This window comes from Delphinus delphis, chromosome 19 (assembly GCF_949987515.2).
Source record: "Delphinus delphis chromosome 19, mDelDel1.2, whole genome shotgun sequence".
In the NCBI taxonomy this organism is placed as follows: Eukaryota; Metazoa; Chordata; class Mammalia; order Artiodactyla; family Delphinidae; genus Delphinus; species Delphinus delphis.
The window spans coordinates 8,630,226-8,657,047 of record NC_082701.1 but is presented as its reverse complement, the minus strand read 5'-3'; the positions used below and the strand labels follow the sequence as shown (position 1 = coordinate 8,657,047).

General features: G+C 52.1%; 1 protein-coding gene across 1 annotated transcript in view; it reads right to left on the bottom strand.

The window, feature by feature from the left end:
- The window catches only part of MGAT5B (alpha-1,6-mannosylglycoprotein 6-beta-N-acetylglucosaminyltransferase B), a 68,135-nt gene that overhangs the window by 6,241 nt on the left and 35,072 nt on the right, over positions 1 to 26,822 (bottom strand). Inside the window, exons 9-14 of the mRNA XM_059998137.1 lie at positions 17,098 to 17,229; positions 15,581 to 15,714; positions 11,137 to 11,267; positions 3,294 to 3,449; positions 2,078 to 2,224; positions 1,774 to 1,890 (exon numbers count right to left, since the gene is read on the bottom strand). Of these exons, the coding sequence (XP_059854120.1) occupies positions 1,774 to 1,890; positions 2,078 to 2,224; positions 3,294 to 3,449; positions 11,137 to 11,267; positions 15,581 to 15,714; positions 17,098 to 17,229 (817 nt within the window). The remainder of the gene's footprint in view (positions 1 to 1,773; positions 1,891 to 2,077; positions 2,225 to 3,293; positions 3,450 to 11,136; positions 11,268 to 15,580; positions 15,715 to 17,097; positions 17,230 to 26,822) is intronic.

The window sequence follows — 26,822 nt, the reverse complement described above, 5'->3', positions numbered from 1 at the left end:
AACACTCACACCCAGACAGGAGGGAAGGACGAGAGTGGGGTGGGTAGAAGAAGGGGGTGGGCAGGGTGGGCATGGATTTTCTGGGGTCATTTGCTGAGAGGGTGGGCTAAGACCGAGAGTGCCGAATGGGAGGGACTGATCCACGGGATGCAGGAGGGTGTTAAAAAGAAAAAACAATGCAGGGACTTCCCTGGTGGCGCAGTGGTTAAGACTCTGAGCTCCCAGTGCAGGGGGCCCGGGCTCAGTCCCTGGTCAGGGAACTAGGTCCCACATGCCTCAACTAAGAGTTCGCATGCCACAACTAAGGAGTCGGCGAGCCTCAACTAAGGACCCCGCCTGCCGCAACTAAGACCTGGTGCAACCAAATAAATAAATAAAATTTTTAAAAAAAAAGGCTTCCCTGGTGGCGCAGTGGTTGAGAGTCCGCCTGCCGATGCGGGGGACACGGGTCCGTGCCCCGGTTCGGGAAGATCCCACATGCCATGGAGCGGCTGGGCCTGTGAGCCATGGCCGCTGAGCCTGCGCGTCCGGAGCCTGTGCTCCGCAGCGGGAGAGGCCACAATAGTGAGAGGCCCGCGTACCGCAAAAAAAAAAAAAAAAAAACCCGGCGGTCCAGTGGTTAGGACTTGGCACTTTCACTGCCAGGGCCTGGATTCAATCCCTGATCAGGAAACTAAGATCCTGCAAGTTGCATGGCACGGCCAAAAGAAAATTTAAAAAAATACGCAGCCCTGCCTCACGGTCAGGACAACCAAGCAGGGCTCTGGACCCAAAGTTAAGCCCTTAAGACCGTATGGGGCATCGATGCGCGCTGGCCTCTGCCCCAAGCCCGGCAGTGTCCCCAGCTCCCCAGACAGCCGTGTGTCCTCCCGGGCAGGACTCTCCCTTGTGGTGGTCCCTGCCCCAGCAGCCTAATGCTCTCTGATTCTGCCACAGGTCCGCCCAGAGCAGCACAACCACCCCCAGCCCCCCGCCAGGGAGGGCACGCTCGGTGACCTTGGTGATGGGCAGAGAAGGGGACCTGACAGGAGTGGGGTTTTTTGCTCAGCCTGGTGTCCGAGCTACAGCAAGAAATGGGTCCAGAGGGATCACGGAGAGCAGGGCTGCCCCTCCCCCACGTGCTCACACAGTCTGCCCGCTTCTCAAAATGAAGGGACCGCGAGAGCGCACACGCACAGGGAGTCATCAGAAGCCACAGAGGTGCCCACCGGGGAGAGGAGCTGCACGAGCCCCTCCTCGCCCTCCGCCCACACCCACCAACACTTACTTGCTGGAGGAAACGCAGAACGCTCTACCCACTTGCTATGCAAAGGCGGCACCACCCAGACCTGGTTTGAAATGCAGGGCTTCAGCCCCACCCAACCTGCTGACTCCAAACCTGCGCTTTAACAAGACCCCCAGGTGATCTGTATGCACATTAGTCTGAGATGTGCTGCTGAAAGACCACAGAGACAGCAGAGTTCAAAGAACCTTCACGCTTTCATCCCGAAAACATTTCCTCAGCACTTAACCTGTGCCAGGAGTGCTCACAGGACCCGGCCCCCAGAGACACGCGATAAATGATTCTGGATCCAGGGCTGCCCTGTACAGTTGTGCGGGTTGCTCACAGCACAGAGGCAGGTTTGCCCCCCACTCCCTCAACAAACACACACGCATCCAAGCTGCCAACCCAGGCCTGCAAGTCTGAATTCACCAAGAGGAGCATCTTTTTCTAATTATAGCAAAGACGCAAAGTTTAGGATATTGGTGGTCCCGACTGGACCCGAGCCTCACCTGGGTTCTCACGATGGTCTTGATGGCTGTTTCAAGCTCCTCTGAGTTGTTGTAGTCGACAGTCCACACGTGGGGCTTGCCAATGAAGCTCTCTGCGTAGGGATGCTGGGAGAACACCTAGCCAGGGCACAGAGACGGGAGGCTTCTCCCTCTGCCTGCCAAGCTGGGCTGCGTGAAGAGCAAAAGCCCCCCACCCATCTGTCCCATCTCTCCCTTCACCCCATGTCTCAGTCTCCCCCTTCCAGGAACTGCAGGGGTCCCATCTCGGACCCTCCCGATGTGGGACCAGGCCCTTCCCACTCACCTCTCTGGAGGTGGGTTTGCCCCGGAAGAACTCATGGTTGAGCGAGCTGTGGGGCGGGCTGAAGCGGGACTGCAGGAAGACACAGCCGTTGGCGATGGCCTCCAGCGGGGCAGGGCCCTCGTAGGGGAAGCCAAACCCTATGAAGAGCTGCAGAACCGAGGTGGCACGATGGTCAGGGAAGGTTGGGTATCACAGCCCAGGAGCCCCAGGAAGCTGGGAGCGAGGCTGGGGTTGGGACTTTCACAGGAGGCAGCTGGGGCAGCAGAGAGCCCAGAGCAGCTGTGTGCCTCAGCCATTGTGAAATCAGGACGTCTAGTTAGGTCATATCAATGGCCTCCTCCTGCTCTAAAGGCTATGATTCTGGAGGGGAAAAGAACAAGGGTTCCCAAGCTTAGAAGGCTTCAGGCCACTCCTACAGCTGACCTCAAAGGACCTTTACTCATTCACCCAAAAAACATTCATTCAGTACCTGACTTGTACTAGGAGTGCTCATAGGGTTGGCCCCTGGAAGGTGATCAATAAGTGATTCTGAATCTGGGGTTGCCATGTAGGGTTGTTCAGGTTGCTCACTGCACAAAGATACCCTCTCTCCACCCTGACACACACACACACACACACACACACACACACACATATACACACACACACACATGAGGCCTGAAGAAATAAGTTATGGTGAGAACAGGAGAGGACCTGGCAGCTGGCTAGAGACTCTCCAGCCTTCGCTGACACTTCAGGGCCCAACAGCAGGATCACGCTTCAGGGACACAGCTCAGGGAATTCCAGAAGCAGTTCGTCAGAACTACTGGCCCGATGGAACTCCAGCCAGGCTGCGCCCCGTCCCTTTGCCCCCAGCCTGCCCTTCCACCCTCTCAGTGGCTCTGAAAGCCAGGTCCAGGAGTCAGCTGGGCTGGACTGGTGTTGGGGCGGGGGGGCAGGTGGGCAGCCCAACTCCTCTTCACCATCACTGAGCCCCACTCAGGTCCGTTTCACTGTGGGGCCTCCCCTGCCTGATGACCATCCCCATCTCTGCCCCCAGCTCTGACCAGCCCCTAAGAGGCCCAGACACGAGGCTCAGGGCAGCAGAGTGTGCTGGGCACGTCCACACGTAGAGGGGGCCACAAGTGATGGTGGCAGGCATGGCAGGCATGTATGGGCACCTCCTGGACATCTATGGCCGGGCTGGGGTGAGGACGGAGGACGGGGTGGGGCTCACTTTGGCCTTGCGCAGCAGCTGCTGGAACTCAGGCTGCGGCAAGAGGCCGTGGTTCTTCACGAAGGCCGGGACTTCGGGGGGCCGCTGGCTCTCGTAGTACACGGTGCCGTGGATCTCCATGTACTTGTTCAGGATGCTCAGGAACTTCTCCTTCCCCTGGAAGAGGAGATGGAGGGGATGGGAGCCTTGCTCCAACCTCAGACGGCAGAGCCAGCTGAAGAGACGCCCCCTCAGGAAGTCGGAAAACATGGGGCCAGTCTCAGGTCGGCCCCTAACCAGCTGTGTGACCCTGAGGAGGCCCCTGCCCTCTCTGGTCCTCAATTTCTTTATCGATGAGTTACGGAGGTTGGATTAGACCAGAGGCCTCCAGACTATTTTTAGCCACCGACCTGTTTTCTTTCCAAAGGTCTCCCATAGAGACCAACATTTAATTGTATCCAGCTGGGGCTACATGGCCTCCCCTGAATCCCTGATGACCTCCAAGGACCTCTGAGGAGGCACGGAGCATAGGTGAATACATAACCTCTCAGCATCCGGGCACCCATCTGACGCTACGGCCAGGGCCCTGAGCTGGGAGCGAGCTGCGGTCGGTGTAGGACCTCGACGGGAACAAGCATGGGATCGGCTGCTGGGTTCTATTTTTTAGAGGTTTTCTGAGGCTCGCAGAAGAGAGGGAGGGGAATTAGCTTCGAGATCATGGAGAAGGGTGGGGCGTGGGGCTCTCTTCAGGGAGGATTAGTTCCCAACAGGCCAATGGGTCAGAGGAAAAGAACTCATGGTTCCCCACGTCCCGCCGGCCAGCGTGAGATCAGACCACCATGAGCTCCAGCCCAGGTTCACTTTATTAACCACAGCTCTTGTAGAATATTATCAATGGACGTCAGAATAATTGTTAACAATTAACATTTTGAAACTCAAACTGTATACATTTTTCACAAGGAGGCCTTCCACTTTGGGTAATGCAGATCAGCCCTGCCTCTGAGAATGACCAGGAAAAACGGGAAAATGTAAAATACATCTATGAAGGCCCTGGAAAATCTAACAAAGAATGAAGAATGACAAGGCCAAGACCAGGGAGAAGGAGGAAAAGAGATTGCTGAGGCCAGCGTTGGGGTTGGTTTTCCTCCTGGGGGCACCTGCTGATTCCAGGGGCAGCATCTAGGCAGCTAAGCAGACCTGGAAGACAAAAGTCAGAGTTTGGGGCCTGCCAAAGATGGGGAGCCCTGATGGAAATCCACACTTTGGGCTGGAACTCTGAGGAGTTACAGCCTGGAAGAAAGGAGGGACCAGAACTAGAGCAGCTCTGGCAGGGGCTGAATCCTTTTAAAATTGTCTCAATCACTATCATTGGTTGAGGTGACCTGGGACTGCTAGGGCCCCAGCTGTAATCCAAGGATAAAAGTAAATCCTCTCTGGAAGAAGAGAGTATCATCCTTGACCTCAAATTATTTCTACAGTTTTTCATATTCATTTTCCAGAACTACCTAGAGGTAGCTTTCCTCAAAAAGAAAAGGGAACCAGTAAAATCCCAATCAAAATCCCAGCAGGCTTTTTAAAATAGGAATTGACAAGCTAATTCTAAAACTCATTTGGAAATGCAAGGACCTAGAAGAGACAAAATGACTTTGAAAAAGAAGAAGAAATTGGGCAGAGTTATATTACCTGATTTCAAGACTTATTGTAGAGTTACAGGAATCAAGACTGTGATATTGGCATCGAGAGAGACAGATCAACAGAACAGAACAGAGAGTCCAGAAATAGACCTACACATGTAGGGTCAATTGAATCCTGGCAAAGATGCAAAGACATTTCAGTAGAGGAAGGATAATCTTTTCAACATACAGTCATGGATCACTCTATATGCAAAAAAAAAAAAAAAAGGAAAGGGAAGGGAAAAAAGGACTTCAACCCATACTTCATATCATATATAAAAGTTAATTCAAACTGGATCACAGACTTAAATGTGAACCTAAAACTATAAAACTCATAGGAGAAAAATCTTTGTGACCTGGGGTTAGACAAAGATTTCCTGGATACACCAAAAGCACAATCCGTAAAAGAAAACACTGGACTTCATTAAAATTAAAAACTTTTGCTCTTTGAAAGATGCTGTTAAGAGAAAGACAAGCCACAGCCTGGGAGAAAATTTTTGCAAAGCATCTATTTGTTAAAGAACCTATATCCAGAATATGTAAAGAACTCTAACCACTCAATAATAAGAAAATAAACAACCCAATCTTTTAAATGGGCAACCTTTTTGAAGGTATTTCACCAAAAAAGATGAACGGAAGACAAATAAGCACAGAGAAACATCGTCAACATCCTTAGTCATTAGAGAATTACAAATTAAACCCACAATAAGATAATACTGCACACCTGTTAAAATGGCTAAAATTAGAAAAGACTGACCATGCCAAGTACTGATGAATTTGTAAAGGAATTGGAACTCTCATACATTGCTGGTAGGATTGTAAAATGGCAAAACCACTTTTCTTAAAACGTTAAACACAGTTCTACAATATGACCCAGCCATTCCACTCCTAGGTATTTACCCACAAGGAATGAAAGCATATGTGTGTACAAAGATATGTATGCGAATGTTCATAACAGCTTTATTTGTAATAGCCAAATACTGGAAACAACCCAAATGTCCACTAACAGGTGAATGGATAGATAAAGTGTAGTCCATCCACGCAATGGAATACTACTCAGCAATAAAAAGGAATGAACTATCGTTACATGCAACAGGATGAAGGAATCTCAAAATAATTATACTCAGAGAGAAAATCCAGACAAAAATGAATATATACCATATGATTCCATTTATATAAAATTATATCAATAGAAGATGAGAACTAATCCATAGCGACAGAAAGCAGACCACTGGTTGCCTGGAGATGAGGAGAGGAGAGATGGGAGGAAGAGATGCCAAAGGGAAGAAGGGAATTTCAGGGGTGATGGAGAGAGGAAAAGAAAAATATTACTAAACTTGTGTTTAGTAATATTAGTTAGCACTCTATTCTCTCTCATGATTGTGGTGATGGTTTCACGTAAGTCAGAAGCCATAAAATTATACACTTTAAACAAGTTTAGTGTATTGCATGTCAATTTTCCCCAATAAAGCTATTAAAATAGATTTTTAAATTTAAAAATTTAAATACCTTGATTTTTTAAAAAAAAATCACGTACATAAAGAGACAAGACTATATGATCAACACCCAAGAGACACGACAATAAAAACAGATTCATAGGAGATCTATATGCTGGAGTTACCAGGCACAGACTTTAAGATAAATATGCTGAATATAGTCTAGGAAATAGAAGATAAAATTTGAAACCAAATGGAAAAAAAAACCCCACAGTGGCAGAAACTAAAGACTAAATGGATGGATTTAACAGCAGATTAAACACAGCTGAAGAGAAACTTCACTTACTGAAAGAACAAAAGAAAACATCCAGAATGAAGCATAGAGAAACTAAAGGATGGAAACTGCAGAAAAGAATGCTGGAGACAAGGGTTTATAATGAAGATTTAATGTCTGTGTAAATGGAGTCCCAGAAGTACAGGAGAGAGATTGGGGCAGAAGCAACATTTAAAGAGAGAGTAGCTGAGAATTTCCTAAAATTAGTGAAAGGTCAAACCACAGATCCAAAGAGATCTACAAACTCCATGTAGGATAAAAACAAAACAAAACAAACAAACAAGCAAAAAACCATACAGGCTTTTCATAGTAAAACTTCTGAAAACCAAACGGAAGCCTTCAAACCAGGCAAAGGAAAACACAAAAAAGAAATTACCTTTAAAGGAACAATCAGACCTACACTGACTTCTCAACAGAAATGACAGAAGGCAGAGGACAAGCTAGAATTTGTACATAATGAATATATCCTCCGAGACATTCTTAGAAAATCAAAAACAGCAGTCCCAGACTAAGTTGGTTTCTTCTGGAGACGGACAGTGATTCCAGATGGAATCTCAGAGATGTAAGAAGGAACAGAGAACAATACAAAGGGTAAATGTGGGTAAACGTAAATGAATATTGACTTTGCAAAACAACAGCAGCAATAACAACAACAATGATAATAATATATCGTGGGATATAAAATATTTGGAGAGTATTAAAATACCATGAAACATATAAGTTGGGGCCGGATAGAAATAAAACATTTTAAAGTTCTTTTATAACCCAATGAAACGTAAAAGTATTGGCTTAGACTTTGATAAGTCAAAGGTGCGTGTTATAACCTTTAGGGTATAAAAATATTAAGAAGATCGGGACCAACAGAATATGAGAGTACAATTAGCTAAAGGGAGGTGGATTTTTTAAAATATATCAATGTAAAAGGATAAGAAATGAACGGAAAAGGAACATAGAACAGGTAAAAAAAAAAAAAAGAAACCAACTAATAAAATGGTAGATTCAGAGCCAAATCACATCAGTAATCACACCAAAAATGTAAAAGGATTACTTATTATAAAACTGAATTATGGCCCTAGAAAAGAATCAAATCAAGGACATAAAGTGTTTAGAAAATGTCTCCAAAGCCCCCATTCAACTTCCTGATCCCATTACCAGAGCAGCTATTATTAACAGTTTCTTGTGTGCCTTCCTCAGATCTTTTATGCATTATAAGCAGGTGTACATTTCCTTTAAAACACACACATACGGGCTTCCCTGGTGGCGCAGTGGTTGAGAGTCTGCCTGCCGATGCGGGGGAACACGGGTTCATGCCCCGGTCCGCGAAGATCCCACGTGCCGCGGAGCGGCTGGGCCCATGAGCCATGGCCGCTGAGCCTGCGCGTCCGGAGCCTGTGCTCCGCAACGGGAGAGGCCACAGCAGTGAGAGGCCCGCGTACCGCAAAAAAAAAAAAACAAAAAAAACACCACACACATACATGCACAAATAGGTTCACGTTACATGCACTGTTGAGCAACTTTTTTTCACCTAATCATACACGTGTGTGTATTTATGTATGAAAACTTAAAGTTTTACAAAACAATAATTACTCTTAATACATATAAAGTCCTCTGATATCCTTTTATTCTATTGTTTCTAAGTTATTCTGCTTCATTTTAAAGGCTAATCAAGGCTCTCTGAGTTAAAAAAAGACAAATACTGCATGATCTCACTAATATGCAGAATTGAAAAGAGTCAAACTCATAGAAACAGTAGAATGGTGTGTGTCAAGGGCTGGGTGGGGGGGGATGGGGACATATGAGTCAAAGGAGACATACTTTCAGTTTTAAGATAAATAAATTCAGGGAGTTAATGTCCAGCATGGTGATTATAGTTAATAAACCTATATTGTATACTTGAAATTTGCTAAGGCAGTCCATCTTAAATGTTCTCACCACACACACATGATAACTGAGGTGGTGGATGTGTTAATTAGCTTGATTTGGCTAATTAACACATTGTGTTAATTGTGTTAATTGTGGCTATTTCACAATATAAATGTTTATCAAGCCATCATGTTGTACACGTTAAATACATACAATTTCTCTTTGTCAATTATACCTCAGTAAACCAGAGGAGGAAAACAACCAGAGCTAAGCTGCAGTTTGAAAAGTCCACCTTAGCTCCCCCAGAAGCACTTCTGAGGTCTGGAATGTTTCCTCCAACAGCAAGGCTGGGTTTGCCCTGCATCCGGAAGAGCAGCCTCTCTCCCATCCCTCAGTCCTGCTCCCTGGGACAGGCTCTCCCAAAACAGCAGCATCTAAGCCTTAGCCTCCAGCTCTGGGGACCCAGGATAAGACAAGCCTCCTCCAAAGCCCTCTTCCTGACCCCGGCTGCCGCTCCCCTAAGGATGTCACGACCTCATACCCTCCTCCCTCCTCCGCTTCTCGCCACCTGGTCCCCTGAACTCTAGATGGCACTTGTCCCAGGATACTGCTGTCATTCCTTTCTTCAGCCGGCCACCTCTGCCTTCCCTGGGTCACAAAGACCAGAGCAGAGATGTCTTTTTTTGGAAGCAGCTGCTTTGAGGTCTCTTGCTGCACAGCGTTGCTCCTGGCTAACCCAGAGGCTCCTGAGCTAGAGAGAAAACTGTTCTCTTCCCAGGCCTCATAACCTCTCATTCTCTTGGAGCAGTTTCTTAACAGTATTTTCTGGTCCAAGCAGACACCGTCTGTGCTCGCTCCCAGCACCCCGGGCATCCTGGCAGCCAGCTTGTTTGGCCTCAAATGAGGATGAGTCCTCGCCCCTCTCCCCACACCTGGCAGTGGGCACTGATGTCTCAGCCCGGGCTTGGACCCATAGTCCAGCTTAATCCAGAGCGTCTCTCTGCCTCTATCCAAGGCGTCATAACGGGGAGGCTACGTAAAGTCGGAGTTAAGTGTTCTGGCTCTTAGAGTTAGATGTGGCTTCAAATCCCAGCCCCACCACTTAACTAGCTTGTCACTCTAACCTCGTAGTCGATGGCCAAGTGAGAAAATATATGCGAGCACCTGGCAACAGTAAGCTCTGGATGGACCAATATTAGCCACGGCTGTGGCCTCATAGGGTTGTTGTGGCACAGACCATGAGATGAACCATAATATCGCTTTCCTCCCCCTTCCTCAGTCACGGAACTCCAGGGCTGAGCTGGGCACCTGGTTGCCGGGGGCACAGCCACTTCCAGCATCCCGAGACCAGGCATGGCCACGGGACGGAGACCTAGCCACAGGGCCATATGGGGAAGAGATGCGCGTAACGGTCAGGCGACGTCCCTAAACCTGACCTTCCCCCACCCCTCCTCCTTCCTCCTCTTCCTCTCCCCCCACCCCCCAGCTGGAGGGCAGATGTAATGACCGTGCACTGTCTGTGGTCATCTTAAATGATGAGGCAAGACCAGGGTGGGAACTAAACAGGGCGGGTCAACCAGGGAAGAAGAGCCCCAGGGGTCAGGCCAGGACTGACACCTCCAGAGTTTGTCAACAGAAAAGAAGACATACTTGCATCTTGCCTCCATCACTATTATTCAGGGCTTTTCTGTGACGGCTGGACTTAATCCTAATCAACACAGCATGAGAATCAGTAACTAAGATGGTCACGTGACAGGCTTGACATGGGGTACGGGGGCTGCTCAACGTTCCCCACGATCGGCATCTTTATTATTAACCTGTAGCCTCATGCCACCTGCCTTAGGTCAATGGCCCATCCTAGGAGCTGCCCCGCGCCACGCGGAGCTGGACCCTGACCTCCAGGGCCTGCCTCCCCTCAGAGGGCCCCGGGAAGAGCCTGAGACCCCGCTGTCCCCGTCACCCTCCTCCCACCTTGGTCTGGTCCATCCACAGGAGCCACAAACCCCGGGGAGCCCGCCTCGGGAGCACCCCCAGGGGAGACCCTATAGAGTAGAGGGGGGCGGGAGGCGAAGGGAACACGTGGCATACCTGGAGCTGCCTCGTTGCCAGGGGGGCAGAGAGAAAAGAGGAGAGAGGACAAGTCAGTGGCGGGGTGAGTGGGTACCCTCCCATGCTGGTGGTGCTTCTTGTGGGACCCCGCCCTGAAGACGGGGTTCCAGTTCCTAGGCCTCTCCTGCTCCTCCACGGCCTCCCATCCCACAGAATCCCCACGTCTAGCCTAAACCCCCTTTGCGGGGTGAGAGTGTCTGTTGATCCATCTGAGGGAGGGTGGAAGGTTAAGCCATTTGAATTTGTTGCAAAGCATGGGAGCAGGGAGAGGGGTGAGGCATGAGTCCCCGGGTGGTACTTCCAAAGGCAGTTCGAGGCCTCTTTTCTGACCCATTGGTGGGGCTGTTTCCCACCGTCGTCCGGTGCCGGGGGCGGCAGATGGGAGCCGAATCCTGGGGCTGGGAGCCCCTGGGGGCCGAGGGCTGGTGCTTGCGTTCAGCGGGGCTCACCTTCCAGATACTCGCCTCCTTGCCGTACACCACGGCCATGTTGCTGGCCTTGCCGCCTTTGATGAGCTGCTTCTCCGTCTCGTTGAGCTCCTCGGACACGAAGCCCATGAAGGAGTTGTCCGGGGTGTGAGCTGCGGCCAGACCACGAGGTCAGGAAGAGGGTTACCAGGCAGCCAAGGGCACACCCTGGGTCTACCCGGCCCAGCCCCATCAGAGGGCTCCCTGTTTGGCAAGGATGGGGAAGGGGGCTGGGAGGGAAGGGGTCCTGTTTGGGGCGGGGAGAGCATCAGTGCCCTGGCCCCCTTCCATGGCATCTCTCACCACCTACCCAGCCCTCTCTCCACGCAGCCCGTTGCTCACAAGGCGCTGCTGAGAGGTCTCTCCTGACCCCAATCCCACTGTCTCCTTTCCCTGCTTTATTTTTTGTCCCAGCACTCACTGACCAGATGTGATAGTATATATTGACTTGGTTGTGTATTATCATCAGAATCTAAGCCCCACGACAGCAAAAGCTGTCTGTGTCCCCGGCACACGGGAGCGCCCGGCCGGCTGGCTCACAAATGCATGGACATCTTCCCTTTCACACCTGCCAGCTCCTGCCCTGCCCTTCCCTCTGCCTGGAGCGCCCACCACCCTTTTCCAGGATGAGAAAATCCTATTCCCCTTCAGGGCCCCACTCACACATCGCCTCCTCTCCTCCCAGAAGCCTTCTCTGGGGTCCACGTGCCCTCCCTTGTGGCCCCATCCACTGTGGTTAGGTCTCCGGCAAAGCGCGGATCGCACCCTGCCTCACCTCCCAGAACCGAGCACAGCAGGGGCAAGGAATGCGTTTCAGCTAGGGCTCCAATTCCTCGGCCACGCTGCAGGAATGTCACTGATTAGCCCTGTCTGCCGTGGCAGGGTAGAGGTGTAGGCACAAGTGCCAGCCATTTGCAAGTCACATGATCCCTCCGTTCCACGTAGAGGACCTTGAATAGAGTGCTTATGGAACCCAATTAAACCTACTCTACCTTCCCAGGTGGGAGAGGCTGCGGGGAGTAGGTTGGTAACAGCCAAACACCCTTGATTTCCCAGAACAGCCCCGATGCCAAATACCCTATTTCTTCATTTCAGATGCACGTTTTTTCACATTTTAGCAGTTCTGAAATTGGGATGCATACTTTAATCAAATGTGTAGGTTTAACACAATATGTCTACCCACCCCTCTCCATACCCACAAAGTTTATAATCAGTATCTGGTGTACCATAGAAGAGGTGGTGGTTTTCTGCCGAAGTGCCCCAGAAAGCTCACGGGTTCTTGAGTCTGAAAATCCGACCACTATAAGGACGGGCTGCAGAACAAAATGATCTCTCCTCTAGGGCTTCAGAGGCATAAGGGGGGCCCTGGAGGCCTGGAATTGTTTCTGTGATGGTCAGAGCTCAGGCAGCTCTCCTGTCTCAGGAGGCTCTGCCAGGCCAGGGAGAGGCCCCAGGAGGGCAGACCAGACCCTCCCTGACCCAGTTTGCCTGCCCAGCCCCACCCTGGCCTCTGTCCCTACCCTCTGGCTCTAGCTGGGGCTGCACCCAGGTCTCTCTCCCGTTTGCCATTTCCTCCCTATTCTCAGAGATGAAGAAAATCTCATTCCACCAACTCCACCAGAAGGGACAGGTTTAGAACAATTAGCTAAACTAGTGGGCGTGGGACAACGAAGTATTGCAACCAACTGAAATATCAGGGACCATTAAGCAAAGAGCTCCTGGGGACAGGGCAAGGCAGGGAGAGGCAGCCAGAGCAAAGAGCAAAGGCAGTTAGCTCTTTGGGGAAATCAACCAGCTATCAATAGATGGGGAAAGAGGTCTGCTCATGAATTCCTTCCTGGACTTGGTATATCATTAAGACAGGCAAGTCTGTTTTTTGTTCTCTCTTTCTTTAATTGATTCAGTCAATTAACATTTTTCTGAGGACCTTGATAGGCTCCAGGGAAACAAAGATAAATCAGTCAGTGGCTCCTTTTTGAGTGATTCATACATAATCTATCAGTGGAAATAAATGTATAAGCAAATAACTCTATTTCAATATATGCTTTAACAGAATTAAGTTGAAGAGTTATAAAAACATTCTGCCTGGAATAGATAAGGTGATCAGTGAAAGTGACAGTAAAAAGAAGAGACATTTGACATGGGGTTTTGGAGGATGAGTAGGAGTTTGCCAGCTTTGGAACTCTAGATCCAGTGGGTTTTACCCCAGGGCAAGTCCTCATTTTCTCAGTGTAGATTATCACAGAGGGCCCTTAACCCATCTCCTGCTTCCCCGTCCTCTACCACTGTCCCTTTGGCCATCTGCAGTCTGCCAGAATAATGTATCTCAAAAAATTTGGGGGGTGGAATTCCCTGGAGGTCCAGTGGTTAGGACTCCGTGCTTTCACTGCCAAGGGCCTGGGTTCAATCTCTGGTCATGGAACTAAAATCCCGCAAACTGCCCGGCGTGACCAAAAAAAAAAAAAAAAAAAAAAAAAAATTTCTCCATGATATTCCCTAGCTCAAGAACCTACAATGAACCTCGAATTACCATATCCAATGTAAATTCTGGAATCTTTGCTAAAAGACCCCACCCCTCTGCTCCCAGATCCTCAATGGTATTTTTTCTGCTCTGCCATGACATATGCTGTTTCCACAGCCTACAGCATCACCACCACTACCCACCCCCACTTCCTTTCCCTCCAGAAATCTCCTCAGGACCCATCCCACTTCAATCACTCTGCTGGGAGCACAATGCCACCAGATGACCTGTTAGGACAGTCACTCTTCTCTTGGAGAAGCCTCATACAACCTTGCAATGGGCTATGGGGAGGGAGTCTGGTCCCCACAGAGCCATGTGACCTCAGACAGGACATTCCACCTTTCTGGGCCTCAGTTTCCTCATCTGGGCTCCAAGGAAACTTTCCACCTTCCCAACCTTCTGGGATCCAATCAAGCCATTACTCCTGTATTATTCAGAAATCTTGTCTGCCTCTAACACAGCCTAGAACCTGCAGAGTAATACAAAAGGAGTCCCTAAGCACCCAAAAGGGAGGCATTCATTTGCCAGGCTCAGCAGAGATCAGCTACTTTACTTACGAGCAAGTTCCTCGGGACCCTGCTTGGAACCAAGCTCACTCTTAATTTAGAGACAATCCTAACGAGGGCGCTTATCCGGCTTTCTGACCCACAGCCTTCAAAGAGCCGCCAATTAGACATCCAAGATGCTGCTGGATGCAGATAGCTTGACGACGATCAAAAGTGACAGCTGACAGTCTCCCAAGTAGGAGAAAAGGCGCCACACCAAACAGCGACAGGAGAAGGGGCCACTCAGCAGGGGACGTGGCTCCGCACACCTCTGCCGGCCCCGCAGGGCAGGCCCCACGCCAGAGAGATAGAGCATTGGCCCCGAGTTGTCAAGAAAAGGTTAAATTATTTTCAGCACGCTGCATGTAAGAGGGGAGGTCAGTGCGTATATATTTTAAAGTCTCATTAAAAATCACGAAAGCGGGCTTCCCTGGTGGCCCAGTGGTTAAGAATCCGCCTGCCAATGCAGGGCACACGGGTTCGAGCCCTGGTCTGGGAAGATCCCACATGCCGCAAAGCAACTAAGCCCGTGCGCCACAACTACTGAGCCTGCACTCTAGAGCCCGCAAGCCACAACTACTGAAGCCCACGCGCCTAGAGCCCGTGCTCCACAACAAGAAAAGCCACCGCAATGAGAAGCCCGCACACGAGAGTAGTCCCCGCTCACCGCAACTCGAGAAAAGCCCGCGCGCAGCAACGAAGACCCAAAGCAGCCAAAAATAAATAAATAACTTTTTAAAAAATCACGAAAGCTCAGCTCGAATGGCATCCCTTGCCCGAAGTCCGTCACCCACAGGGGCCCCAGCCACCCCACCCCCCAGCCTTACTTCCCTTTATCCCCAACGCTGGAGCCTCCCAGAGCATTTGCATTTCCAGAACCTTCCGTTCTTTCCATATCCATCTTCACTACGTCTGTTCCCTCTGCTTAGAAAGCCTCCCTCTGCTGCTCCCTCGCCACTCACTTAAGTCTCCCTCCACGTTGGAATGTCTCTCTTTCTCAAAGGCCATGGAACCCTCTTTGTTCTGGAACCCTCTGCTGAGCCGCTCTCGAGAGCAAGACAGCAACGTGTGCTCCAGGAGGACAAAGGCTGCGTCCTCTGGGTGTTGGAAAGGTCACCATGCTTCCCCCCCGCCCGGCACCCAGGCTGCCCCCTCCCTACACAGCCCAGAGGCTTCCTCTGTGGCTCACACATTTGCAGAGAGGGGAACAAGGCTTTCCCGTCCAAGGGGACACGCCAAGGGGGTGTGTTCCCCCCCTCCCCGCACAGGCCCCAAAAGGAAGGAGAAGAAGGAATGGGGCCTGCCTCCTCCCGGGCCACCTCGGAGAGGCCCCCACCGCCTCCCAGAGCCGGACACTCACGGAACATGGTCATGAACTGCTTAGGGTTGAGGTTCCAGTAGCCCCAGTTTGTCCGGTAGCCGTGCAGGGTGGCGTACTCCTCGTGGTTGTATGCAGGTTCCGTCCCAAAGGTGTCGATGACCCGGATGCGGCACCTGTCCACCCCCCCGGGATCAGGAACCAGGGTCACCAACCTCCCTGTGTCTCCCTGGGCTAGGATTGTGCCAGCCGTGGGCTCTGTAACCCAAAGGTGGCTGGTCAGGATAGTGTGATGTGTGGTCAGGGCTTGGGCTCAGACACTAGCTGGCTGTGTGACCACAGGCAAGTGCCTTAACCTCTCTGGGTCAGCTTCCCCATTGGTGAAATGGGGATAACTGTCTCAGCGTCTCAATGATACACCTGAACCAGGGACCACTAACTCAGAAACTGTCAGTTTTTACAGCTGCCCCAAGGGAGCCTAGAAGGGGAGGCCCAGCCTGGAATGGGATCCCTCCCCACTGCCCCAGGGGTCACTTGTACGATTTCTACTTTCCTGGGCAGGGGGTCCACAGTCCCTCTGCCCAGGAGCCTGACACCCGCAGGATGTGCCAGGGTTATCTAGGCTGAGATGCAGAAGATCAGGGTCTCAGAGGGACCAGCCACTGCCACGGGCCCATCATGCCCATCGTGCCTCAAAGTCTCCTGCAAGTGTGGCCACTTCAGGTGGGCCTCCCAGCCGGAGGAGGTTCTGTCCCACCCTTTGGCCCATTGAGGCTGCTGTCAATGGGCCAAAGCCCAGAAACTCTCCCTCCATCTGGGCCACCCCGGAGTGGGCACCTGAAGAAAACCGCTGAGACTCAGACGCCCCTACAAGGAGTTCCCTCACCCAGAGTCCTTGCCGGTGACCCAGAATTGTCCAGACTGCTGAGGTCGGCACTCCTGCCCCGGAAGAGGCGGGAATGGCAGGAAGAGGCCCCCAGTGCACGGAGAACATGCATTAATAATAAAAACAATAATGCTGCCTGTCACGTTTTTTTCCCCTAATAAAATCATGTGGGATAGTCAATGAGACTAGAGCAAACGTAATAAACAGCAGGGCTCTCTGTGCTAAATTAAACCCCGTACCCGGCTGGCTGCAGAGAGACAGAGCTATGGCATCGGCCTTCCTCCTGCCCTGGAGGGGGTGGGGTGGAGGAGGGAGTCGGGGTGGGGGGCTGCTGGGTCCCCACCCACAGAGGTCACGCCCCGTTACCTGCCTTGTTCCCCTCCACCACTCCCTGCAATTCCTCTGCCCCCTCCATCTGGATCAGCTCTGACCCTGCCCCCCAGCCTGTCCAGCAGCGCAGGGGCCTGGATCGCCTGGCTGTGGTTTATTAATTGTCATCTGAGTCAGCCTTAGTCAGGAGGCAGAGCTGTCAGAGAAGGAAGGCAGTGGGGGAGGGGAGCCTTCTCTCCACCGCGGAACCTGGGAAAGTGCAATCCCCCACCTTGGGGACCAGCCGGCAGCCAGACCCCGGGGGCTGCCATGGGCCATCACCACAGTCCCGCTGCCCTCTCACCGGTACTTCTTGAAGGAGAGTCCCATGTGCTGCTTCATCTGCTGCAGGCCGTGGTAGTCGGTGTAGATGAGGTCGAAAGGCAGGGGCATGGTGAGCGGGCAGTTCCCCCGGCCTGGCGGCACCCCTAAGTTACTGAGAGAAGAACCCTTCAGAGTCTGAGCCCCGAGAGGGACCCACAGACAGCAAAAAGCCCTCTTCCCAAACAGGCTTGCCTTGGGGGAACCTGGAGCCCACCCTTGTTCCTATAGCCCAGAATAAGTGGCGGGGAGAACACTGTAAAGGAAAGTGAGGTCAGTGCATGAATCCTGGCGAACTCTTGGAGAGGAAGCAAACAGGGCAGCCATGTACGGTTGTATAGGTTTTTCACTGCACAAGAGACTCCAACGAGGGGCAAATGGGACTGAGATCCAGCCCCGGCTAGCTTGCCAAGACTGTTCCTGGCCTGGGCTACCTGCCAGAAGGAAAGAGCACCTTCTGTTAATTTGCACAAACTTGATCCCTGCAGGGCTGTGTCCACCCAGAGGGGGCACCTGCACCCAATGTTCACAAGGTGCCATCAACACCTGCCGAGGTCCCCAGCGCAGCTTCAGCATCTGTTAGCGGCTGAAGGGTCCCCAAACCTGTGCCCCGCGCTGCTGACTGGCTCCTGGCCCACGGAGATGCCTAGCCCTGCCCCACAGGCAGACCCTGCCTGCTGGGTCACTTACTCGCAGGCTTTCATACGGGAACAGGGCTGCCACTGGTGACCCAGGTGGAGACTTTGGAGCATCTCACTGGAGCCTGAAGGACACGGCCTCCCATCTGCCCAGTCCACCTCCCTGGAGACGGGCTCAAAGCCCCCTGCCTGGCCCCCACAGTGCCAGCGTGAACTTTGTCCTGGATGCCCCTGCCCACCATCCGGGAGCCTTTGCTAAGCCTGACTACACACCCCCTGCAGAGATGATGCGGCTTTCAGATGAATGACTCAGTCAGTCTGTACTGAGCGGCTGAGCCAGGCAGAGAGTAGTGTCGGCCCCCAGGGAAGCCCCCCAGCAGCTGCCCACCTCCCCCATTCCCGCCTCCCTCGGATTCGTGGTCCAGATGCTGGAAGGCATCCGTGAGACCTCCCAGTGAGCCCCTTCAGGGATCCACATGGCAAAAGGCCACAGTTATCATCAGTTCCCTGGGTCGCCTCTCCAGTTCCTTGAGACAATTCAAGCCATGTGGGAAAGTAGCACCTGGACGCCTCTGCACTATCGAGCGCACATTCAGCAAGACACCCACAGAGGCTCGGTAAACACCGTCCGCTGAGCAAACTGCCCTAACGCGGCCTTTTCAGCGATGTTGATGATAACCTGATGACAAGGCCATGATGGAAAGATGTCACGGGGAGCTTCGGGCGACGGGGATCAAGGCATCAGGGGTTGGTCTGTGGCCGGCAGAGAAGGGCATGCCCTCCCCCCGCCAGCGCACCCAGCCTCACGCAGCTCCCCCACGCTGGCTCCCCCAGTGGTAGAACCTTTGCTGCTAAGTGGGGAGAGAGGAGTGCAAAACTCTTATAACCATTTTCTCCCCGTTTCTTATCTATAAACTTAAAAATGGCCAAGCACCCCCCCACCCCTGTCTCCACCCGTCCAACCCTCCAATGAGCCCCTCTTTCCAACCAGACGGCCACACAGGATTCTCAAACCCAGGGCTTCTCAGGCAGGACGTGCTTATTCAGCTTTTCTGCTGAATTACTCAGAAAGCAAAGGGGAATAAGCCCAGGACCCCAGGGGTCTGGGGCCATCACAGGAAACAGTTCCCACAGCCTGGAGACTGCATGAACTATTTGGTGGTATTTTTAAGTGGTGAGCAGGCTTTACATTCTCCTCTGTAGGATCCCTGTTTTCTTTCCAGTGTGGCTGCCTCCCACAGCCCAAAGCCCTCCAGTCAGACGGAGCATCATTTCTGTCCTGGGCTACAGAAGCTCCGGGTTTAGGACAGACCCTGGTCCCCCTCCCCACTTCCTCCACTCAATTGAGAACCAAAAATAGAAAGACAAGGTGATGATTCCTCTTGCAGAAGTGAGGAAGCGGGTGGCTGCTCCTCCCTCATGGAATCTGGGTCTGGGAAAATTAAGACGATTCTGAAAATACAAACCGTAGGTGGGTCTAGTTGCTGCTACCTGCACCAGTCACATGCTTCATTTTCCCACACTGCCTTTCTGGCTGGTTACCAGGCAACATGTTGTCCCTCTGTGGCCATGGGTGGTGCCAACAGAGTCGTGGGCGCTTCCTCTGGTTGCCTCAACCCTGACCCCACCCCTGGCCCCAGCCCCAGACACCAGGGCCACTGAGAGGCCAGATAAGCAAGTCACAGCCCTCTCCTGGGAAAATGACCCCACACTGACTTCCTAGAGCCTGTGTCGTCTTCCTCACCTTCATGGCTACCATTTTGAACACAGGCACCATTCTACGTGCTTTCAACTCATCGATTCTTCAATTCCTTTCATCTGGGCAGCTACCCTATGAGATCAGACCCATTCCCATCCTGCTCCCCTCTTTACAGATTAGGAAACAGAGAGGTTTAGTCATTTACCCAGGATCATACAGCCAGGAAGGCGTGGAGCTGGGATTGGAGCCCAGGCAGTGGGCTCCAGCGCCCACACTCCCACCCACTGAGCTCTCCTTCCTCCCCAGGGCCACCGGGCATCAGACAGCACAATGGTGGGTCACTGGACCACAGTGACATCCTGAAATTGGAGCCCCGGGCTGCCAGCAGAGATTGGGCCCCAGTCCCAGTTTTGTTGCTAACTTTGGAGGGGCCACTAGCCTCTAGGGATTTCATTTTTCTCATCAGCAAAAGACAAATAGAAATGCCTACCTTGGGCTTCCCTGGTGGCGCAGTGGTTGAGAGTCCGCCTGCCGAGGCAGGGGACGCGGGTTTGTGCCCCGGACCGGGGGGATCCCGCGTGCCGCGGAGCGGCTGGGCCCATGAGCCATGGCCGCTGAGCCTGCGTGTCCGGAGCCTGTGCTCCGCAACAGGAGAGGCCACAGCAGTGAGAGGCCCATGTACCGCAAAAAAAAAAAAAAAAAAAGCCTACCTCACGGGGCTCCTGGTAGGATCGAGTGGGGCAAGGAGAGTGAAGGTTCCGTTGATTATTATTACTTTAGTCATCAGGTTCACCTTCTGAATTTCCAAATCCGGCAACTCCTTACCCCATCCCCACGCCCAACACACACACGCCTCACTTAAGGTCACGGTCATTTTTCAGCTGGAATCTTGAGATAATTTCCTCTCCATTCTGCCTCCCTCCTCTCTTGCCTGACTCTTTTCTAGAGAGATCTTTCCATGATGTCAACCTGGTCAGTCATCCCTGGCTCCATCCGATCCTTTCCAGAGACTTCTCACCTCCTGTTCCTGGACTCAAACCTTGCCTCCTCCTCCAGGAAGCCCTCCTTGGACCTCTGGTCAGAGTGAGACGCCCTTCTCCCTCGATCCCCCTGCCCCAGCATCCCACTCCCCTCCCCACCATCCCTCTGCACTGCCCTGAGTCACCTGCTCACAACCGGGGCCCCTCCAGGGCAGGGCCAGGTTATCTTTGAAAGCCCAGAGCTGGGACAGGATCTGACCCAATAAGTACTGTTGTGTTCATGAACGAATTCACAAGGTAATGAACCATGGGAACCCGCCATCCCCCCACCCCTGGAAGAACTGGTTTAAAGGTTGAAAATATGGTCAAGAAAAGCATGTTAGGAGAGAGGGGGTGGGTGAGTGAGAGGGGCCCAGGGCTGATGGGCGTCGCCGAGGGTTATTAGCTGAGTAGCCTCCTGGCCTGGACTGGACACAAGTGGCCCCACGGGTCCCAAAAGGACATCACAGCAGGAAGAAGAGGAGGAGAGACAAATTGGTCCAGAGACGGCAGGTCCTCTTCCCAGGAGGAGTTAACAAAGAGACCCACAGTCCCCCCAGCCCTAGAAAACAAAGATTTTCAATTCACGGTGACTTCACTGGAAATGTGTCTGAAGCTTCCTCATTACTCTTGTCACAAGGAATCTTAGCTCGTCCCGAGGACAGCACAGGGGGTCAGCCGAGGGGAGAGGGGGCTGTGGTTTTATCACTTGTAATTTAAGTTCACTTTTATGGGCAATTTTACTCTAAGTGGTTGGTTGGAGCAGTGACATGAATTGAAAAATGCTGTCTCTTGACAACCTTCAGACAAAGGTGCCCAGGGAGGCTCAGCTGTACAATTCCACCTTCCGTGCTGACTCCTCAAAAGGCCCCTGTCCAGACATTTTCCTAATTCCAATGTCAAGTTCACTTCTCTTCCGACTCTTAGCCCAGGACTGTGTCGGGAGGGGCTCACAGAGCCTCCCCACCCCCATGGCCCTGGTGACAGGGGGTCAAGCAGCACAAAGGGGCTTCAGATGCACCCACTTAGCCTCCCCTGCCCGCCCACTACCACCCACAATGCTTGGGAAGTTTCCGTGGAATTGCCAAATTGGGTGGTTGGAATGAATTTCCAAATGTCCCCAGGCCACCTGAGTGGGAGTCTAAATACAGATGAAGGGGCTGGGGGAAGGAGTGATCTAGGGAAAAAGAGCCTTTCTGTAGGTCACCTGGTCGTCTGGTCCCAGTGCCCAACCCAGATTAATCCACCCTTGAAAGCCAACCTGTCAGGGGCAGTGGGGGGTGGGGACTTAGGGTTTAATGGGGACCGTTTCAGTCTGGGGAGGGGAAAAGGCTCGAGATGGATGGTGGGGATGGGTACAACCCTGTGAACGAACCTAACGTCACTGAACCGCACACGGTTAAGATGGTAAATTTTACGTTGTACGTACTTTACTACAATTTTTTTTTAAGAGCCAAAACCAAACTGTCCACACTCACGGTTCCGTGCCCAGACGCACAAGTGCACGCCCAGCACTCTGTCTCCCAAAGGCACCCGTGTCCCCATTTCTCCAGGGCCCCCCACGATGTAGGGGCTCAGCAAAGAGCCAAAGCAGGGTGACTGTTACTCTTTGCTAAAAGATCAGAAGGTGAATGGGCAAATGGGACAAGGCAGAGAAAAAAATATAATCTACGCCCAAAAGAAAACAAAAACGAACCTCAGCTAGGAATCAAAATGCTGAGTTCCACACGGTGAAGAGCAGCCCTGGGCGCAAAGCTGCAGCATGAGCTCGCTGGGTGACCTCGCGCAGACACGGAATCGCTCTGGTGTCCACCTCCGCTCCCATTCCATGACACATGGACAAACCTCCACGGCTCCTTCTAGGCTAAAAATTCTCCAGTTTTATTTCTCCCTGTGCCTTTGGTCTGTGGCTAGAAATAATCTCTCCAGGTAGTGCTCAAATTCTGGAACAAACTATTCTCTCTCCCTCTCTGTCTTCTCTGTGTGGGATGGACCTAATTAAAAAGAATCCTACAAAGCCTCAAAGATCTTTGCCTCCAGGCGCTAAGTGCCCATGGGGAACTTCAGCTTCCCTGGATCCTTCTCATTACTGGGAACACCCCACCTGGGCAGCCCAGGACCTTTGTCTCCTCTGGGGCCTGCTAGCCCTCTGACCCCGTCCGGTGCCCACCCCTTGAGCACTAAGGCATTGACCCCGTCTCTCTCTCATGGCCATTGTTAGAGCGGCTGCCGCCCCTTCCCCAGAGCGTGAGGACCACAGAGAAATAAACCCAGAAAGTTAACTGGCCTTCTAACGAGCTGCTTTAGCAGGTAGGTTAGGATCACTAACAAGGAAGGAATTAAATTTTCCTGCAGGGTTTTCTTCTCTTGCCCAGCCTGAGCTGACCTTCCTGAGCCAACGAAAGCAGCCTTGCGAAGCCCTCACGATGGGCTCACCCGCAGCTTCCGTCTCCTGAAAAGGCAGGTGTCCCAGGGCCCTCGGAGGGTCAGGGATCACAGCTAAAGAGAACGGTCAGGTCCCCAGTGGAGTCAGGGCTCAGAGGAAAAGGGAGTTCAAAGGAAAAGCCACTCCTTGGCCAAAGCCCAAAGGAAACACAGGCAGGAGGATTCGAAATGGAACTGGGCAGCCGGCACTGGGCGGCTCGCACTGGGCCTGTGGTCCAAAGCCGACACTTTCTTCCCCAGTGTTCCCTCCTCATAAGCAAACTCAGGGCTAAAAATATGGCTGCTGCTCCCAGGAGAGCCGGGTGAAATGACAGACTCATTCTTCCAGCTCGCTGGGGGCCACCGGGCAGGGAACACGTCCCTCTGGCTGTCCCCTGCCTCCTTCCCCCATTTATGTAACAATGCACGTGAACGCTGCGTGTGAATCAAGGCTTCTCTCGTCCAAGCCAGGATTTCAGTGAAGGTGGCTCTCAGGCCTGGGTGCAGGTGAGGGTCACTGAAGCCCGTGTCGGCTCTTGATGGCCAGGTCGGTCCCAGAGGTGCCACCTCTTCGCTCTGGGGTGGGGCCTGCCACTGGGATGTTGGTTTTCAGTTCTTCTGGGGATTCTCAGGTCCTAGGGGCCCTCGCTGTTCTATCCAGTTCCACAAACCTTTGTGAGGAACCAACCCATGGAGGAAACAAAGATGGGTGAGACTCTGCTCTCAGTCCCACTGGAACAAGCCCCGTGGGGGACTCGGGTTAAAGAAAAGACACAGCCCTGGAGTGCCGCCACGAACCGTAGGGTAATCTGGGTCCGTTCCAGAACAGTCTGGCTCCCAAGATAAATCCTCTCTTGCCCAGGGGCCCTTCTATGATTTCGGGGAAGTCAGAAGGAGTGCTAGGGGTTATTCATACCATCCTATGCTTCTGCCAGCTTCATTAGGAATGAAAAGAGTCCCAGGCCGGCCCTGCCCCTACTCTGAGCCCAGAGCAGTGGAGTTTTATCCCTCCTGTGGGGGGTACTTCAGTCTCCAGGAAGTTCATCCCACTGTCCGCCTTCCACCTCTCCAGCCGCCATGGGACAAGACCTCCCCTTGCTCAGGACCCCACCTCTGTTTACAAGAACACATGGCTCCTCAGATTTGAAGATGTACTGATGCCTCCTTCCCGCCGCCCCCCGGAAGGAATCCCACCTCCTTAGCAACTTCCTTCAAAAGCCTTCAGAAGCCACCCCTCCTCTTCATTTCTTCTCTGACTCCCCCCCAAGTTCTCCCCACCCCACTTGGGTTGCGTGGACCTTTCCTGAGGGCCTGTGATTTCTTTTAAATCACTCTTCCTTTACAACCTCCCAGCCCCAGTGTGGACCAGGCCGGAGCTGGAAAAGGCGCCTCGGCCACTACATCCGTGAGGTCACACTTTCGGGCCAAGGTCAAGGCTTAGGGGCCTTGATTTGCAAGAGACAGACTCCCACTCTTTGTGGCTCAGAGCAGCGTGGAGGGGGAGGTGCAGGGAATCATCCCTCCTGGATCCCGGGGAAGGATGAAAGGCAGGGACCAGTGAGGCTCCTTGGAACCCAAGGAGGAAGAAGGCAAAAGAAGGGAGAGGCGGGAATTCCCTGGCGGTCCAGTGGTTAGGACTTCACGCTTCCATTGCAGGAGGCATGGGTTCGATCCCTGGTCTGGGAACTAAGATCCTGCAAGCCACATGGCACTGCCAAAAAAGCAAATAAACAAACAAACCAGAAGGGAGAGGGGATGCAGTGTTTTAGTGTAAATTAGTCATTTGCCTCTCACGCCTCCTCTGGGAATAGGTGGGGGAGAAAGAACCACTGTGTCCAGGGTCTGCTAAGCGCCAAGCAGATGCTGGATGCAGCTCTTCCCCCCCGTTTGGATTGAACAACAAAATATTTTGAGCATCCAGAAAGTTATAGAAAATAATACAATGATATAATGAGTATCTGTGCTCCCACTTCCCAGCCTTGTCAAGTCATAAGATTTTGCCATATTTGGTTGAAATCTCTTTGTTAAGGGCTAACACAGCACAAATCCGGGGCGGCCTTCAGGGTGTTCTGGTCTCGTCCACTCTCCTCACACCTCCCACCCCCTCCACCTCACTCCCAGCAGATGTTCATCCCTCCTACATCAAAGATAAAATAAAAAGCATCACTGGGCATGCTGCAACCCCTGCCTCCATCCCTGTAGCCCCATCTCGGTGCCCCCACCACATCCTGCCTCTTCTTCCTCCTGGGGGCCATCCTCTTGGGCCACCATGCATGATACTATCTTCCCTCCTGTGGTTTCAACTCCTCCTTCTCCTCCTCCTTCACACCAGCATTTAAACATGCTTACAACTCTCCCATCTTGAAAAATAAACATGCAAAACTCTGTTATGGGTTGAATTGTATTCTCCCCAAAAGATGTTGAAGTCCTAACCCCAGTATCTGGGATGTGACTCATTTGGAAATGGTCTTTGCAGATGGTCAAGTTAAGGTGAGGTCATTACTGCCCTCACAAGAAGGGGAAATTGGACACAGAGACAGACACGATAGAAGGAAGATGGTGTGAAGACACTGGGAGAAGACAGACATCTAGAAGCTGAGGAAAGCCTGAGGCTCCCAGCATCTAGAAGAGGCATGGAACAGTCTTCCACCAGCCTCAGGAGGAACCAACCCTGCCGACACCTTGATTTCGGACTTCTGGCCTCCAGAACTGGAAGACAATAATCCCCCAGTTTGTGGTACTTTGTTTCAGCAGCCGCAAGAAACTCACACACCATCTACGACTCCACTGTCCCCCCACTTCTCTTTCTCTCTCCTCCCGCTCACAGCTCAACTCCTTGGAGAAGAAGCTAACTAGCCGCTGATTTCCTCAACAGCCCCCTCATTCCACAACCCACAAATTTCTGGCTTCTGTCCCCACAACTCAACCAAAATGGCTCTTTGTAGGGTCGACAATGACGCCCATGTGACCAAATGTCGGGGACATTTTTCAGTCTCCTTCTTAGTTTTTGTGAGCATGTGACATCATTGGCCACACCCTCCTTCTAGAAGCATCTTCTCCATGGATGCCCACTCCTTCTCAGTCCCTCTGCCAGCACCTCTCTCCCCAAGAAGCCTTTCAGTGTTGCTGTTTCTTAAGGCTTTGCTCTCAGGCCTCTTCCCCTATCACTTGGCAATTTTATTCACGCGTGTGTTCAGTTACCAGCGGCCTCCAAGATGCTGTCTCCATTCGGAGCCCCCGCGGCCCATCGCTCAGCTGCCTCCACGTGGGCACCTCTAATTCGACGTGTCTAAACCCAGATTCAAGGTCTTCCCCATGTGCCCCCCAAAATCAGTGCTCTTCTCTTCTCTCCCCTCCCCCCACTCCAGAGAATGGTAGCACCATCCCCCCAGTGGCTGCCTTAAGCTGGCTAGTTCAGGCCAGTTTGAGCCAGTCACAGACAGATCTGAATGGGTTCAAACGCTGAGGCCTGCCCGGACTGGCTCCTCAGAGGGTTTACTGGCTGCAGCTTGGTCAAGCTGGGCTGAGCACGAGGGACAGGATGTGGTCCCAGCCTCTGTCATTCTCCGGGGACCCTCCCCAGTATTTCCCTTGAACAAACACTGAACAAACAAAAATGCCAGGAGACCGATTTCCACAGGGGCCGGGGCTACACAGCTGAGCTTCCCATCCTCGTCCTCCTTATTTAAACATTCTCCTCTCAAACTTTCATTATTTTCCAGTTAAGTCAACTAATTTTCTACTAAACCCAATTTCACTCATGGAGGGAGGAAGAGCTTGGTAATTTTTCCTCATGCCAATGTACTATTAATGATGCTTGAAATTACGCAGATAAAATGGGTGAGCACAGCCAATTCTGGGCAGGCAGGAAGGGAAAGGCTTCACTTTAAAATGCCCACCGTGGATCCGGGCATCCACGAGGATGTCT